Source organism: Elgaria multicarinata, chromosome 1, assembly GCF_023053635.1.
Source record: "Elgaria multicarinata webbii isolate HBS135686 ecotype San Diego chromosome 1, rElgMul1.1.pri, whole genome shotgun sequence".
NCBI lineage: Eukaryota > Metazoa > Chordata > Lepidosauria > Squamata > Anguidae > Elgaria > Elgaria multicarinata.
This window is the reverse complement of record NC_086171.1, coordinates 177,531,051-177,546,714: the sequence shown is the minus strand read 5'-3', so window position 1 is coordinate 177,546,714 and position 15,664 is coordinate 177,531,051. Positions and strand designations below refer to the sequence as shown.

Here is a 15,664-nt window from a genome sequence, read left to right as displayed (position 1 = left end):
GAAGAGAAATGCCTATAAACAGGGGGTTTCTCTTTTGCAGACACCCACCTAACTTCATTTGGCAGGTGGCCTCCAAAGAGGATCTAAGGTTCCGGGCTGTAATTAACACTATAGAATCATAGAATCGCAGAGTTGGAAGGGGCCTACAAGGCCATCGAGTCCAACCCCCTGCTCAATGCAGGAATCCACCCTAAAGCATACCTGACAGGTGGTTGTCCTGCTGCCTCTTGAATGCCTCAAGTGTGGGAGAGCCCACAACCTCCCTAGGTAACTGATTCCATTGTCGTACTGCTCTAACAGTCAGGAAGTTTTTCCTGATGTCCATCTGGAATCTGGCTTCCTTTAACTTGAGCCTGTTATTCCATGTCCTGCACTCTGGGAGGATTGAGAAGAGATCCTGGCCCTCCTCTGTGTGACAACCGTTTAAGTATTTGAAGAGTGCTATCATGTCTCCCCTCAATCTTCTCTTCTCCAGGCTAAACATGCCCACTAATCCAACCAAGACAAATGGGAGCAAGGCTAACCTTCACTAACATCAATCGAGTTAACCATACTTCCACGTAGTTGCTTGTGGTACACCTGTGGAAGGCAACTGCATTCTCAGCAGCTGAGATGACCTTCTCTTGTAGATTATATTTGCCTTGATTAAGTAATGGGCTTGGCGAGCTGAACTGCACTAAGACCCCTTGAATACATGTGAGGTGACTGCATCACCACACTGGCCCTGTTCAGAAGACACCTTAAATTACGGTGGTTAAGGCTTTTTATTATGCTGGAGGGTTCAAGGTGTTGTGTGCGGTGCGTTTTGCTAAACCCTGGTCACGTTCTAACCCCAGTAGGACCATCTGCAGCAAGGTTAGTGTCTCTAACCGTGGCTTAAAGTGTTGTGTGCGACAGCACGGCTTGTGGTTAGTGCTAACTCCAGAGAACCACAATTTCGCTAACTGCAGTCCCTGAAGTGTTGTCTAGACAGGCCCACTGTGTCCCTGGGGCCTGAAAGAAGCCAAGAAGGGCTTGGCCAGAGTGAGTGCATGGTAGTCTAAATCCAGTAATCATAATGTGGTTACTAGATCCATGACAGCTCTGCAGAACTACTGTACACAATCCTCTTCTAATTTCTTTGAAGCACAAAGGTACCAGTACTGCAGTGGGGTGTGTGTGTGGAGGGAGTATTCATGTACATTCTTGGATGCGTTGAAGACTGGAATGTGCCTAATATTAATTTCTATTAAAATCTGGAATTGTGGCTGAATCTCAATCTTCTTCCAAATTATTAACTGATTCATATTAACTTTATAAACAGCAGATGTTGTTTTTCCATCCTCAGTAGGGCAGCCCATGTCCTACCTGAGTTTTCCATGCTATTTTACAAAGCTTCACTCATTTCCCCTTCATTTCTGTGCTAATGACAAAAGTTATTTTGTACCATTCAACAGAACTGATTCATTACATAACACCTCCTTACTGGTATCTGCTCAACAATCACCCAATTAACTGCATCTTCCTACTCTAGGACCACAAAGCCAAGTGAAGAAATGCAAACAAGGAGACAAAATTACAGAGAAGAGTAAGAAAGACTTAATAGGGTAATACACCTAATAGCCAGGTGCTAACTTCATCTTTAGTGTCTTTCAATAGTATTATTAGAGCATAAACATACATTTACAAATGCTTTTTTGCACTTGCATTTACAAATAGAATGGCTGTATCACAAAAGGTTTTTCAGAATTAATATAAGAACATAAGAAGAGCCATGCTGGATCAGAGCAAGGGTCCATCTAGTCCAGCATTCTGTTCACACAGTAGACCAGGAACCTACAAGCAGGACACAAATGTAACAGCACCCTCCTACCCATGTTCCCCAGTGACTGCTATACATAGGCATATTGCCTCTGCTATTGCAGGTAGCACAGAGCTCTCAGGGGTAAGTAGCCATTGATAGCCTTCTCCTCCAGGAATTTGTCTACCCCCCTTTTAAAGCCATCCAAATTGGTGGTCATCACTAAATCTTGCGGTAGCTAATTCCATGGTTTAACTATCCACTGGGTGAAGAAGTACTTCGTTTAATCTGTCCTGAATCTCCCACCAATCACCTTCATGGGATGATCCTATCCACATTCTCCCTATCCACATTCTCCACACCACGTATCATTTTGTACACCTCTAACAGGTCTCCCCTTATCCTCCTTTTTTCCAAGTTAAACAATTCTAGCTTTTGTAGGGAGATGCTCCAGCCCCTTGATCACTTTAGATGGTCCTTGTTTTTGCACTTTTTCCAGCTCTATAATATCTTTCGCGTGCCGTGTGGTGACCAGAACTGTACGAAGTATTCTAAGTATGGTCGCATCATAATTTTGTACAAAGGCAGTATGATACTGGCAGTTTTATTCTCAGTTCCTTTTCCAATAATGCCTAACATGTCTGCCTTTCTATCTCTCCTTTTTTTTACAGGAGCCACACAGCAGGTAGACATTTTCATTGAACTGTCCACTGGAACACCAAGATCTCTTTCTTGGTTGGTCACCACTAACTCAGATTCCATCAGGTTATACCTGAAGGTTGTTGTTGTTTATTCGTTCAGTCGTTTCCGACTCTTCGTGACTTCATGGACCAGCCCACGCCAGAGCTTTCTGTCGGCCGTCGCCACCCCCAGCTTCCCCAAGGTCAAGTCTGTCACCTCCAGAATATCATCCATCCATCTTGCCCTTGGTCGGCCCCTCTTCCTTTTGCCTTCCACTTTCCCTAGCATCAGCCTCTTCTCCAGGGTATCCTGTCTTCTCATTATGTGGCCATAGTACTTCAGTTTTGCCTTTAATACCATTCCCTCAAGTGAGCAGTCTGGCTTTATTTCCTGGAGTATGGACTGGTTTGATCTTCTTGCAGTCCACGGCACTCTCAGAATTTTCCTCCAACACCACAGTTCAAAAGCATCTATCTTCCTTCGCTCAGCTTTCCTTATGGTCCAGCTCTCGCAGCCATAGGTTACTACGGGGAATACCATTGCTTTAACTATGTGGACCTTTGTTGTCAGTGTGGTGTCTCTGCTCTTAACTATTTTATCAAGATTAAATATGACTCTTCTTCCACACTTGAAAAATTTATTTGGAACTTCAAAAAGTCTAAGTGAGCGCAGGAAGGACTTATCCCCTGAGTCAAAGCAAGACACACACAAACCATCCCTGCGAGGTGGGCAGGGGAGGAGGGAGGGAAAGCAGGCAGGCAGCAGACATTTCTGGGGGCACAAGGAAGTGCGGCAAGGATGGCTTGTTTCTTTCTAAGCCAGCAGTAACGCATTGCAAACCAACCCTGCGAGGCGGGCGCAAGGAGTGAGCAAAGGATGGGTTGTTTCTTTCTAAGCCAGCAATAACACATTGCAAACCAACCCTGCAAGGCGGGCGCAAGGAGTGAGCCAAGGATGGCTTGTTTCTTTCTAAGCCAGCAGTAACACATTGCAAACCAACCCTGCGAGGGGGGCGCAAGGAGTGAGCCAAGGATGGCTTGTTTCTTCCTAAGCCAGCAGTAACACATTGCAAACCAACCCTGCGAGGCGGGCGCAAGGAGTAATCCAAGGATGGCTTGTTTCTTTCTAAGCCAGCAGTAACGCATTGCAAACCATCCCTGCGAGGCGGTCACAGAGGAGGAGGACAGGCGGGCAGAGAGCCAGGCAGAGATACACCATAGATCTAGTATGGGGGAGTCAGTTCCGGCAGATGCCCCACCACAGCAGCACCCCGGGGGGAAGACAGGCAAGCAGGCAGGCAGGCAGGCAGGCAGGCAGGCAGGCAGGCAGGCAGCAGACATTTCTGGGGGCACAAGGAAGTGAGCCAAGGATAGTTTCAAAGCCAGTAATGCAAACCATCCCTGTGAGGCGGGAGCAGCACAGAGAGATGCCTTTTCTTTTGCATCCCATAACTAGGAGGCTAGGAGGATAAGAGTAAAGCTTTGTGATCCTTGCTTCAGAGTTGATTGACTGCACTGTGATCACAGCCATTATTAAACAACAACAACAACAATAGTAATGTTAATAATAGCAGTACTAATTAATATTAATAGCAATAATAACAACAACAACAACAATAAGGAGTTGAACCACAATGAAAGCCTGCCTGACTTCAATGAAGAGGAAAAGCCAGGAGAGCTTGGGCTATGGGGTGTAAATATAAAATGGAATAAATAAATAAATAAATAAATAAACAAAGGAGGGGTGGAATTAAAAGCAGCAGTGTTGCTGAATAAACAAGAAGAATTTTTTTAAAAAAAGGCTATGTCTGTCTTTTACCAGTAAGAGGAAAGTGGACGTGCCCAGGGGGAGGGGGATATGCCAATTTTTGACTGGCCCTAAGTAAGTACCAGTCTTTAAGAAGCTACCTGTCACTTCAACTCATGAGAGGCATTAGCTTCTCCAGTCTCTCCACTGGGTTACTTTTTGGAGGGCTCTGATGACCCTCCAAGGGCAGGAGTGCACTGGGCACGTCCACATGCCCTAGGGGACCTCATCCCCTTGCACCACATCTATTCAGTTGTTCACCAAAGTTAGGGTGGGTAGCAGTGCTGTGTTTCCTATCTGTTATTTATTTGCTTAGTATATGATTTCAGGTTGTGTTTGTGCATTTGGTGGGGCTACTGTTTTAAAAAACACTGGGAAAAGTCCGTTCACAGACTAAGAGAAGTTTCCCAGTATCCCAAGTCCCGTTTTGCCTATCCCCTCCTCCAACTTTGGGATTGGAGGATGCTTCATCAGGTGATCATGACTGGGAGTTGAATCTGCCTCTCAGCACTTTTTTACCCTATTTTTTAAAAAATTATAGCAAGCGAACCGCACCACACAGAGTGCTGAGAGTAGGCTCAAAATGACCCCCAGCCACGACTCTCTTAAGCACACGAAATTTCAGAAAGATAGCTTTAAAAACAACACAGTTATCCCCTAATGTTTTCCGCAATGCAATCCTATGGGCGAAATTATTCAAAATGGCGGGCGGATCGCTCCGCGAAAAGAGAAGCGCTTCGCCTATGGCCGCTTCTCTTCGCCATGCTTCTCCAGGACCCCGGTTCGCTTCTACTCCGCCTCTGTGCAAGGCGGAGCAGGCCAATTCGCTCCTGATTCTTCGCTCCGAGGAGAAGCGGAGCACATCCCTAATAGATAGAGCACAGAAATATTCACTGAAATATTGGTGGATGCCAATCTACGAATCAAAATAAACTTGTCTTTGTAGTAGCAAGAAAAATATTATTTAAATGTTACATTGTGTTGTTTCTCTTCTCTTCTTGGAACACTACGTAAATATGGTCAGGGCAAATTAGTGGGTTCATAGAGACCTAGCCAATAGTACACTATCAACCCAGGAATTTATTTATACATTATGAAGTACAGGTATGACAGACCCATGGTTTTGCTGCCTCAGCCACAGAGGCCTAGGTCTCTCTTTCTTTCTCTCTCAAAAATATATAGTTTATAGAGCTGAAGCAGCATAGGGCCTGATTCAAAGTGCTGGTATTAATATTTAAAGCCCTAAACGGCTTGGGGCGAAGTTATCTGAAGGAACGCCTCCTCCCATATGTACCTGCCCAGACCCTAAGGTCATCCTCAGGGGTCCTTCTCCATGAGTCCCTGCCAAAGGAAGTGAGGCAGATGGCTACCAGGAGGAGGGCTTTCTCTGCTATGGCACCCCGGCTGTAGAATGAGCTCCCTAAGGAAGTTCGCCTGGCACCTACACTATATTCTTTCAGATGCCTTTTTATTCTCTCAGTATTTTAACAGTCTATAAATTAATTTTAACTTTGCTGTTTAAAATTTGTATTTAAAATTTGTATTTCTGCACTGCTGCTGATTTTATCCTGGTTGTGCTTTTATATTGATATTTTGAAAGGTTTAAATTTTTGTGAACTGCCCAAAGAGCTTCGGCTATTGGGTGGTATAAAAATGCAATAAATAAATAAATAAATAGCAGAATTCCATATATGACATGGAATTCACACACTTCAAATCTAAGCTTTGCTGCAACAGAAGACCAGAGGGTCTTCCCACTCCCACATAGCAATCTTAAGTGTTTTCCATGCATTGTGTCAACCCATGCCATGACTCTACAAGATAGGACAGTATTATTACCCCCAGAATACAGATGGGAGCCAAGAAAAAGTAGCTTCTCTATAGCCAATTAGTGAGTTCATGGCTGAACTCAGATTCGAACTGGGGATTTCTTTACTCAGACCATCTGCTATTTGGCTGTGTGAAAGGGAACATTTTCAGTGGGCCAAGTCTAATAAGCTGCAATGCAAGGTACTAGCATTTGCACCTACACATTATTTCATTAGCTTTTGCCACTCCCAGCCAAGATACTGTATCCTTGTTCCCAGTTTCCACCCTCTATTCTTGGCTGTGGTACAACCAGCAGACTCTGCATACCTTCTCCAGTCTGCCCACTCTGCAGCTCTGGGGCACTCCCTCTCTTTCTTCTTCCTACTCAATTTTTTTCCTGCAGCAACTCCTCCTTCTCCAGTTCCAGCGCTTTCTTCTGTATATTCAGTAGCTACTGATTCCACCCCTGAACTCTAGCCTAATTAACTTTTTCTTAGCTTCTCTTACACTGGTCTTTAAATGCCTACTGCTGTTTCTGGACCTTGACTCCTCCTCTCTCAAGTCTCAGTGTGTTGCCACGGGGGGGGGGGGTTCCTTTGCTTCTGGCAACCCTTCCTCCACCTACTGACAATGACTCAAGTCCTTAATGGACTTACTAGTTTTAAAAGATCCTTTCCAGGGTAGCCATATGCAAAAGGTCACCGGGCTCCTGCACTTTTAGTAGCTTTGTAGAAGTGGCAATTTCAGCAGGTGCAGCTTGTCATGCAAGCTAGACAGGCTGAAATTCCCTTCTGTACCCACCTAGTAAAGGTACGGGAGCCCGTCCTCTTTGCCATTTGACCACCCTAATCCTTTCAGAACTTGTTATCTAGAAACATACCTCAGAGACTTAAAAATAACCAAATCTGATAGAAATAATTAACTCTTCAAATTAAATGTACATGCAGGTTACCACTAAATAGGTAACTTACTAATTTACTGAAATAACACAAAGGGTTCTTGCCTCTCAAGTAGGCTTCACAACTGCACCTTCAGGAAGAAATAAGTTTGTGGCACAGAGCTCTCTTTTTATCTCTCTGTCTGCCACCGATTACAAGTGGTTAACTCCAAACAGCTGACTCTTTAAAACAAACCCAAGGAAACCTACACCAACCTCTCTCCCTCTCTCTCCCCCCCCCCGTTTTCCTCATCTGTCTTCCTATTATTCTTTGTCTCTTGTCCAACCTCGTTTTTTCCCACCGCACCCCAATCACTCTCAGATCAGATAACTTCCAACCATATTGCCTCCCTTTTGCTCTGTTCCCAAAGCTCCTCACTTTCTTGGCTGTTTATGACATCTGGCAAGCTGACCTGTCTTTCAGTATTTTGTTCTACGGGTAAGCTACTCTCTTACCATTTATCTTGCCCAGAACAGCATTCCCTAACCATGTACCCTCCAGTTGTGTTGGACTGCAACTCCCATCATCCCCCAGCCAGCATGTATATGATGCTGCTGCCTCCACTTCTTAAAGAAAGCATCCACCATGCTGACTGTAGCTGCTTCTCTTACTAAAAGGAGTTGTGCTTTTCTTAATGTCTGCAACCAAACCAGTAACTTGATAATCAGCAATCCTTAAATAGTATTCAAAAGCAGCCCTACCTCCCCCAATTCTCTGTGTATTTGCCCTATGCCAACTGTGCCTATCCACTCCTGAATATGGCTTTGTTCACATTAAAAATATTACAAAGTATAATCATGTAGTCTTTGAAGGGATGTGACTAATCAAAGAGCAAACATGTGCCAAACTTCTGCAGATCACCTGAACAGTAATACAAACAAGTTGTAATGTTATTCATTGCTTGACAAAAATTGGGCAGTGAAGCAAAAAAAGGTTCTTTCAACTCTGTTGGGTGGATATTTACAACCTACTGGTAAACTATTATTTCCATCTACTCTGGATTCCTTGGGAAAAGTTGAGGTTCTGCATTTTATTTAAATTGCTTTGTGAAGTTTTTACTTTAAAAAAAATCTGATAAAAATAATAATAATGTACATTTTGAACTGAGAGATCAAGTTGAGTTTTCACTTTTACATCATGTGCATTTGAGAAAGTTCTCAATAACGCAATTATAGGAAGCAATTTTACCATATTCATGTACGAATTTGTAGCATATACATGTCAAATGTCCTAAATAATTCAGAGTAGAGTGAAATAAGCTTGCTCAAATTCCTTAAAATAGCTTATCACAGAATACTAGAGTTGGAAGGGGCCTATAAGGCCATTGAGTCCAACCTCCCGTTGAATGCGGGAATCCACCTTAAAGCATCCTTGACAGATGGCTGTCCGGCTGCCTCTTCAAGGTCTCTACTGTGGGAGAACCCATGACCTCCCTAGGTAATTGGTTCCATTGTCATAGAATCACAGAATAGTAGAGTTGGAAGGAGCCTATAAGGCCAATGAGTCCAACCCTTATTAAGTCCAACAACTTATTAGATTGTAAGCCTATGCGGCAGGGTCTTGCTATTTACTGTGTTATCTGTACAGCACCATGTACATTGATGGTGCTATATAAATAAATAATAATAATAATAATAATAATAATAATAATAATAATAATAATAACCCCCTGCTCAATGCAGGAATCCACCTTAAAGCATACCTGACAGGTGGTTGACCAGCTGCCTCTTCAAGGTCTTTACTGTGGGAGAACCCATGACCTCTCTAGATAACGGGTTCCATTGTCGTACTGCTCTAATAGTCAGGAAGTTTTTCTTGATGTTCAGTCGGAATCTAGCTTCCTGTAACTTGAGCCCAATATTCTGAGTCCTGCACTCTGGGATGATCGAGAAGAGATCCTGGCCCTCCTCTGTGTGACAACCTTTCAAGTATTTGAAGAGTGCTATCATGTCTCTCCTCAATCTTCTTTTCTCCAGGCTAAATATGCCCAGTTGTTTCAGTCTCTCTTCATAGGGCTTTGTTTCCAGACCCCTGATCATCCTTGTTGCCATCCTCTGAACACACTCCTGCTTGTCTGCATCCTTCTTGAAGTGTGGTGTCTAGAACTGGACGCAATACTCAAGATGAGGCCTAACCAGGGCCGAATAGAGGGGAATCAGTACCTCGCGTGATTTGGAATCTGCAGTACTGCTCTTACAGTCAGGAAGTTTTTCCTGATGCCCAGCCGGAATCTGACTTCCTGTAACTTGAGCCCATTATTCCGTGTCTTGCACATCAGGTTTGTAAATAACTGCTTATGGTAAGAATTGCTTCCAGGAGGCAAAACAGGGAAGCTGGTACAGTTGAAGAAAGTTGGTTTTCCCCCTCTCTCTGGGCTGTTGACACCTCACAAAAAACTAGAATGGGTATGTCAGCACAGATTAGTTTTTTAAAAAAGAACTAATAGTTTATTTGCAAGGTTCCTTATCAGGAAACATAATCCTTGATCAAGTTGACTCAAAATTCTATGTAAGTTAATTCAGTGATTGGTAATGAAACTCATATTCTTCATAAAAATCAGCTGCCATATGCAGAACCACTATAGGAGTCTCAGGATATTAGTCTTACAGATTACAAAATCCACAACATAAAACCATGGCTTGAAGTGTTTTTTTCTTAATTAGGGTTAATCTAATTAAATAGTTTTAATTAGGGTATTAAAAAATAAATTGATGAAAACCATAGTTAAAGGATTTTCCACACCTTTTTCTTTGGAAGTTAACAAGCAGGTCTTGTTAGCATCTCCTGGGGAAGGAATTAGCTCAGCAAATTAAGCCACAGGTTTACTGAATATTTAGGATCATAACCAGGGTTAAGACAAACCATAGCCCTCTTCAGGCATTCAGCCTCAATGTCTGAAGGTACAATGTGTGTAGAGGGCTGGGGGTGCATGTGCCCCCCCTAATGTCCCCACAAGCACACACCCCGTTCCATTCCTGACCCTTACCCGTTGAGCTGAAGATCTGAAGGGAGATTCTGTGCTCCCTGATCATGCAGAGGCTTCTAAGGACGTTCAGCTGCACATGCTTAGATTCAGCCTTCAGATCTTCAGTAGGGACTTCAAGATCCTTCAGACTCACAGGAGTTGGTGTGTGTGCCACACATTGTGCTCTCCCACATTGTCTGAATGCCTGAATATGGCTCATGTTTAGTGCTAAGCTATGATTAAACTTTATGTCTACACCAGTCTGAGGAATGACTCTACAGAGCAAAGCAACATTCCCCTCTGAAATACTATACTCATTTAGAAAACATAGGTTTCTTAACCTGTGATTTCCCCTTTTCAAATGAAAAGAAAAACAAGCATATCATCTGAAGGTCATATATAATTTCATTATTCCCCTTAAAGTAATTTTTTTAAAAGGATAAACAATTTCCCCCTCAAACATAATTGCAGTTTATTTTCCGAAGACATAAAAAAAGCAAATACTCAGAATGGTCTGAAACCCCTCATTTCTAGAAGACAGACCATTCTGTCTTCACCATAGGTTTGTGAATACTGAATGCTTTGAAGTACTCAGAATTGCCTACTGCCCAAGAACATAAACAGTGATACAGAGGTTATTAGAACTGGGTCAGACATTGGCTTGAATGTTTTAGGTAGAGAAGGTTAGTCTGACTTCCAAGAATATTTCTGGAAATATTAACTGGACTGTCTTTCTGTCCTGCCCCCTGGCCACACACCCACATTTGTTTGGGCTTTCATCCATATCCAACAATCAAAAAACCAGGATAGGATTACTGTCATTGAACCCTTTCATGACTTTAGCTTATAAATTTATGCATAGACAGCAATAAACACAAACATAATCCTATTTTACATGTCATACTTGTGAACCCACACAGATGCTTTAAACAGAATTAGCCAGATGTCACTTTGCTTTATATTTGGCTTTAAACATTTATCAATTTTAGGCTCAGTATCAGGATGATGTTAAAATAGCATGATAGACATCTTTTTTCTTTTCTTTTTCTTTTTACACACATGGCTTTGGTTCCAGATTTCCTCATGCTCAGAGTAGACCCACAGAAATAAATCTTAATTTAAATCATGACTAAAGTAAGTGCCATTGATTTCAAGAGACTCCTCTAAGTATGACTAAACCTGGATCCAATCCATTCAGCTTAAGCTTTGTTGAGCTATGAAATATATTCATGTATAGCAACATGAAATAAAGCTGGAAAACAATCTGTACCAAAATTCTAACTCAGAGTATCCCTAGCATTCTGGCCAATTATGAGATAAAAAACTATGGTACATTTAAATATACAAATACTGTTCAGGACTGCTATAAATCAACAACTTAAAAGAATTTTCTGTCATTTATGCCCTCACTTCTTATTAGTCTGATACCCTGCCAACTGTGTGTACTACAGCGAAACAGACCTGCACTCTGCTTGTAAGTGCTCTTTGATTACCAAAGGGTTCTTGATTATGAAGCCAATATTTCAAAGGCATGTCCCCACGTTTATTCATAATTGAGGGCCTTATCTAAAAAATGCCTTCCCTCCCACACTGCTATGGACATATGCCAAGATGCAAGCTTTCCCAGTGTTATACTGTGCTAGAAAACAAGACAAAATGGAAAATGTTACTTCTAGGCAATGCTCTGTATTCCCAAAAAAGGAATTGTCCATCACAAGCCAGGCTATTTACAGAAATAATTAAAAGCATAATATGTTACTGCTTACTATAAACAGCCTTTCTTCTACATTAGCCTGCTAGAAGCTCACCTACATGCAAGCTCCACTGCCTCAAAGCAACATGCAACAGCCTCCAATTGGAGCATACCTCACCATATTAGGTAGTTATGATCCCAGAAAACTAAAAGCTCTCCAAGGCAAACTAAAACCTAATAAAGACATTGCTCTTATAGAGCAATGAACTTTCTGATGGCAATGCAGAGAAATGAGAAGAAGGGATCATGATAGATTGGCAGGAGCAGAAAACTAGGGTTGGGTGGGGAGAGTTAGTTCTGCCAGGCCGTTAAATGTGCAAAGCGAACAAAAGGTACAACCTTTTCACCACAAAGGAAGTGTTAATACAAACAAAATCAGTACTGCAGAAAAGTTAGCATTGTGATTTCACTGGGCTCCTAAAAAGAACTACACGAACATTAACATGCTGAAGACCATAAACTTGTCAAAGAACGGCTGATGCAGGAATCCACCCTAAAGCATCCCATGTGTCAAGGATGCTTTAGGGTGGATTCCTGCATTGAGCAGGGGGTTGGACTCGATGGCCTTGTAGGCCCCTTCCAACTCTGCTATTCTATGATTCTATGATCAGCATCCTGATTGAGTGTCGCAGGCCAGGTGAATTTCAACTCCAGAGGGTCTCCAAATGCTTCTGGTTTTTGTTTAAATTTCTAACTCACCATTTAGTCCTACATTTTTAATTTTGCCTATCCTCATATCAGAACTACTGCTTAAATTATCTAATTTTGAACATCTTTAGCAATTGAAATAATACACTAATAAGGATCAAAAATATTTCCACTCCATTTTGCAGGAATTCTCCATCATCAAAATAGAGGGGGCAGGAGTGAAGAGGATTTTGCAGTGGGAGACATTTTTTCAGCTCCCAGTTCAGCTCAGGTCTAGATGGATTGAATTGATCATGCAGGGATTTACTACAGGATATTTCAAAGTCATTTATAGCCCTAGAATTCTACATTATTACCAACCATCATGAATGAGAATACTATAACACCCTCCCCCACTTCAGAACATATCCACTCTTCATTCCCAATGAAAAGCTATCACAATCACTTGTACTTCTAGGACCCATCTTTACATGGGAATGTATTTCTAGCACAATTACAATTCACACTTAAAATGATACCGGAACAAATAAACTCATTTAACTACTACAGTATTCTAAGCATCTACTTCCCTGACAGTGCAATCTTATACATAGCTACTCAGAAGGAAGTCTCAATGAATTCAGTGGGAGCTACTTCCAGATCCTATTGTCTTGCGAGAACCTCATAGCTTAGGTTAGCAGCGCTATGACCTCAGAAGTCCCTCCCCTTGTCCCCTCGCAGCTGCCACAGAAAGATCAGCACCAGCTGCTTTCCCAGGTCGCAAAAGTGGGTTGGAGAGGTCAGAAAGGGGTGTTCCACTGGGTGGGCAGGGGACAAGAGAAGCCAGGACATGATATTTCCTATGGTCCTTCCAGCCCGACACACCCCTGCCAGAACACCTCCTTTAGACAGGCTCAGAGGCCCATCTAGAGAAAACAAAACAAAACAGCAGGAGTACAGAGCAGCAAAAATTGCCTGGCAGGGCACTAGACACATGAAAGCCTTCTGTTCAGAAGCTTCTGTTTAACAAGGGCACAACACATGGGATTGCACCCTAAATCATGTATTCATTGCCTTTAAAGAAGTAAATGTAAACTGTGTAGAAATTAAGTTGAGATGAAGAACATTTTCCACATTTCTAGGAATTAGGGCTGTCAGATTTAAATGATCTTTAGTGAATCTAGCTTTTAACTGATTAAATTTTATGAAAATCTCAATGTAATACTTGTATCACAAAAGAAACCGAGGTAGCTTGTGCTAATGCCTTCTATTTGTATGTTTCTGCTAGTATATACAATTCCGTGTAAAGTTAACACAACCTCAGCCTATGGCAAAAATATTACCACTACTGGGGATGGGTAGTGGGGTGGGAATGAAACCCAACACAAATTAGTCTACCATTTTTGTCTTCTTTATCTTAGTAGTAAAACTGAACAACTTCAGGAAACTTATTTGAAAGATGAAAAGCTAAATTATTATGATTTGTTTCACAAGAAGCATTTTCCAGTCTAAATTAAGGATCCCAAAATACTCTTAAGAGGTAGGTTTCATATGAAAACATTAGATGTCACTTCAGACTTGGACCGCTGCGGAACATGCTCCCTCTAGTGGCAACTCTGCTATATGACTTGACCATTCAAATCATGTCCCTCCTATGGAATTCCCTAGCTCTGGAGGTCAGGCAGGCGCCAACCTTGCGCCTCCTGAAAAAGTCATTATTCCAGGAAGGCTTTCCTTAATGACCAGCCACAGCTCACTGTACATTTTGCTTCTTTTAAAATCTATTTTAAAGTGTTTTATTCTGTTTTTATTTTATTTTATCCTGTACACCGCTCCGAAATTTTGAATGGGGAGCAGTATATAAATATTGTCAATAAAATAAATAAATAAAATTCATGCCGTAAAATATAATATCGTATCAAGGTCATATTTGGCTGAGCAAAAACCACTTATCTGATTTCACATGTGTTTTCGTAAGTGTCTACACTCACACACACATGAAAAAAAAAATACCCTTCTGTGTTTGGCATTTGTTATAAATCCAATTATTTTTATGCTGTTCATAGCAATATCTGCCACCTCTCTTGCCAGTGATGTTATGATGCTAAGTCTGATGCAATGCCATCATGGATGCTCATGAACAAAATCATGCCTAGGACCACAGCCAATTGGATTAAGGTCCGTGTATTCAAAAGACAGCAAGAGCTGTGAGGGCAAGGGAAAAGGGAAAGTGATGCCAAGCGCCAGCAGCCAAGGAAACAAACGGCTGCAGGCAGCAGCATTCCACAATGCGAATGTTTGACAAAATGTGTGGCTTTCTTTTTGAAAGTATTTCTTTTTGTTTCATCGCAACACATGTCAAAAGTAGATAATAACAATCCTAATCAAAATTGAAGTGAGATTTGTGTTTACTCTTTGATATTTTCATGATCTAAGAAAAGGTAGAATTATCTACTTGATAACAAGTGAAAAAAGCTAAATCTTTTAAATGTCAATCAGACCAGATCTTTCACAGTTGAAGGTATAAACAAGAGGTAAATTGTCCACTCAAATCTAACAACTAAGCAATGAACAAGTCCATCTGGAACTTTTAGCTGCCGTTAAGGTGTTACCATGATACGAATGATTTGGGCAAAAAATCCCAAGCTTGTTACACATGATATTCTGATACAAATACCTGGGTACAGTAAACTAGTCTTTTCTATAGCTGTTGTCCAAGAAAACATTACATTAAATAATAAAAAAAATGAAACACATTGATCACATGCCAAGTTCAGACTGCTACAGTCCAATAAACAATAAAGAAAGCTACTGAATTTCTAATTGAGCATTGTCATTTCTAGGTATGTAGCCTGATTCAGGCAGAAGAGGAAAAAAAATTCTAAGGTGCATTTGGCGTGACAATCACTCAAATATACAGCATTCAAAAATGCAAGTGAATTGAGAACAATCCTACAACCAAAGGTTCATTTGAAAAAACAGGTGAATGTATAAACTTTGGATCCTCTACTTACCCTATCCTCCTTTGCTTCTTCAGTACCATCCATTTCCTCATCCTAGGAAATAAAAAAAAAGATACAAAATTAAATGATACCATGAAGATTTCAAATAAACTCTGGTTCCCCATTATACTGATAGTAAGAAAAGTTTAGTTAACTGGAGGAAGAACTTTGCAGAAGATCCCTGTAAGGATCCTATTATATATTTAAGAATTGGTCCCAGCAAAGCAACCTAAATCACTGCAAGGAACAGACTGGTTTTTGAAAAAGTGGTTTTTGAAATACTTTCCAGGCTCTTGTAAACTG

At 41.5% G+C, this 15,664-nt stretch overlaps 2 protein-coding genes across 12 annotated transcripts in view; one reads left to right on the top strand and one right to left on the bottom strand.

Annotated features, from left to right (window-relative positions):
- TNNT2 (troponin T2, cardiac type) overlaps positions 1–15,664 on the top strand; it is a 311,842-nt gene that overhangs the window by 12,164 nt on the left and 284,014 nt on the right. The window lies entirely within an intron of this gene.
- Positions 1–15,664, bottom strand: part of PPP1R12B (protein phosphatase 1 regulatory subunit 12B) — a 139,691-nt gene that overhangs the window by 51,352 nt on the left and 72,675 nt on the right. For all 11 annotated transcript variants that reach the window (XM_063143914.1, XM_063143923.1, XM_063143972.1 and 8 more), the window contains one exon: positions 15,374–15,415. In XM_063143914.1, coding sequence (XP_062999984.1) covers positions 15,374–15,415 — 42 coding nt within the window. The remainder of the gene's footprint in view (positions 1–15,373; positions 15,416–15,664) is intronic.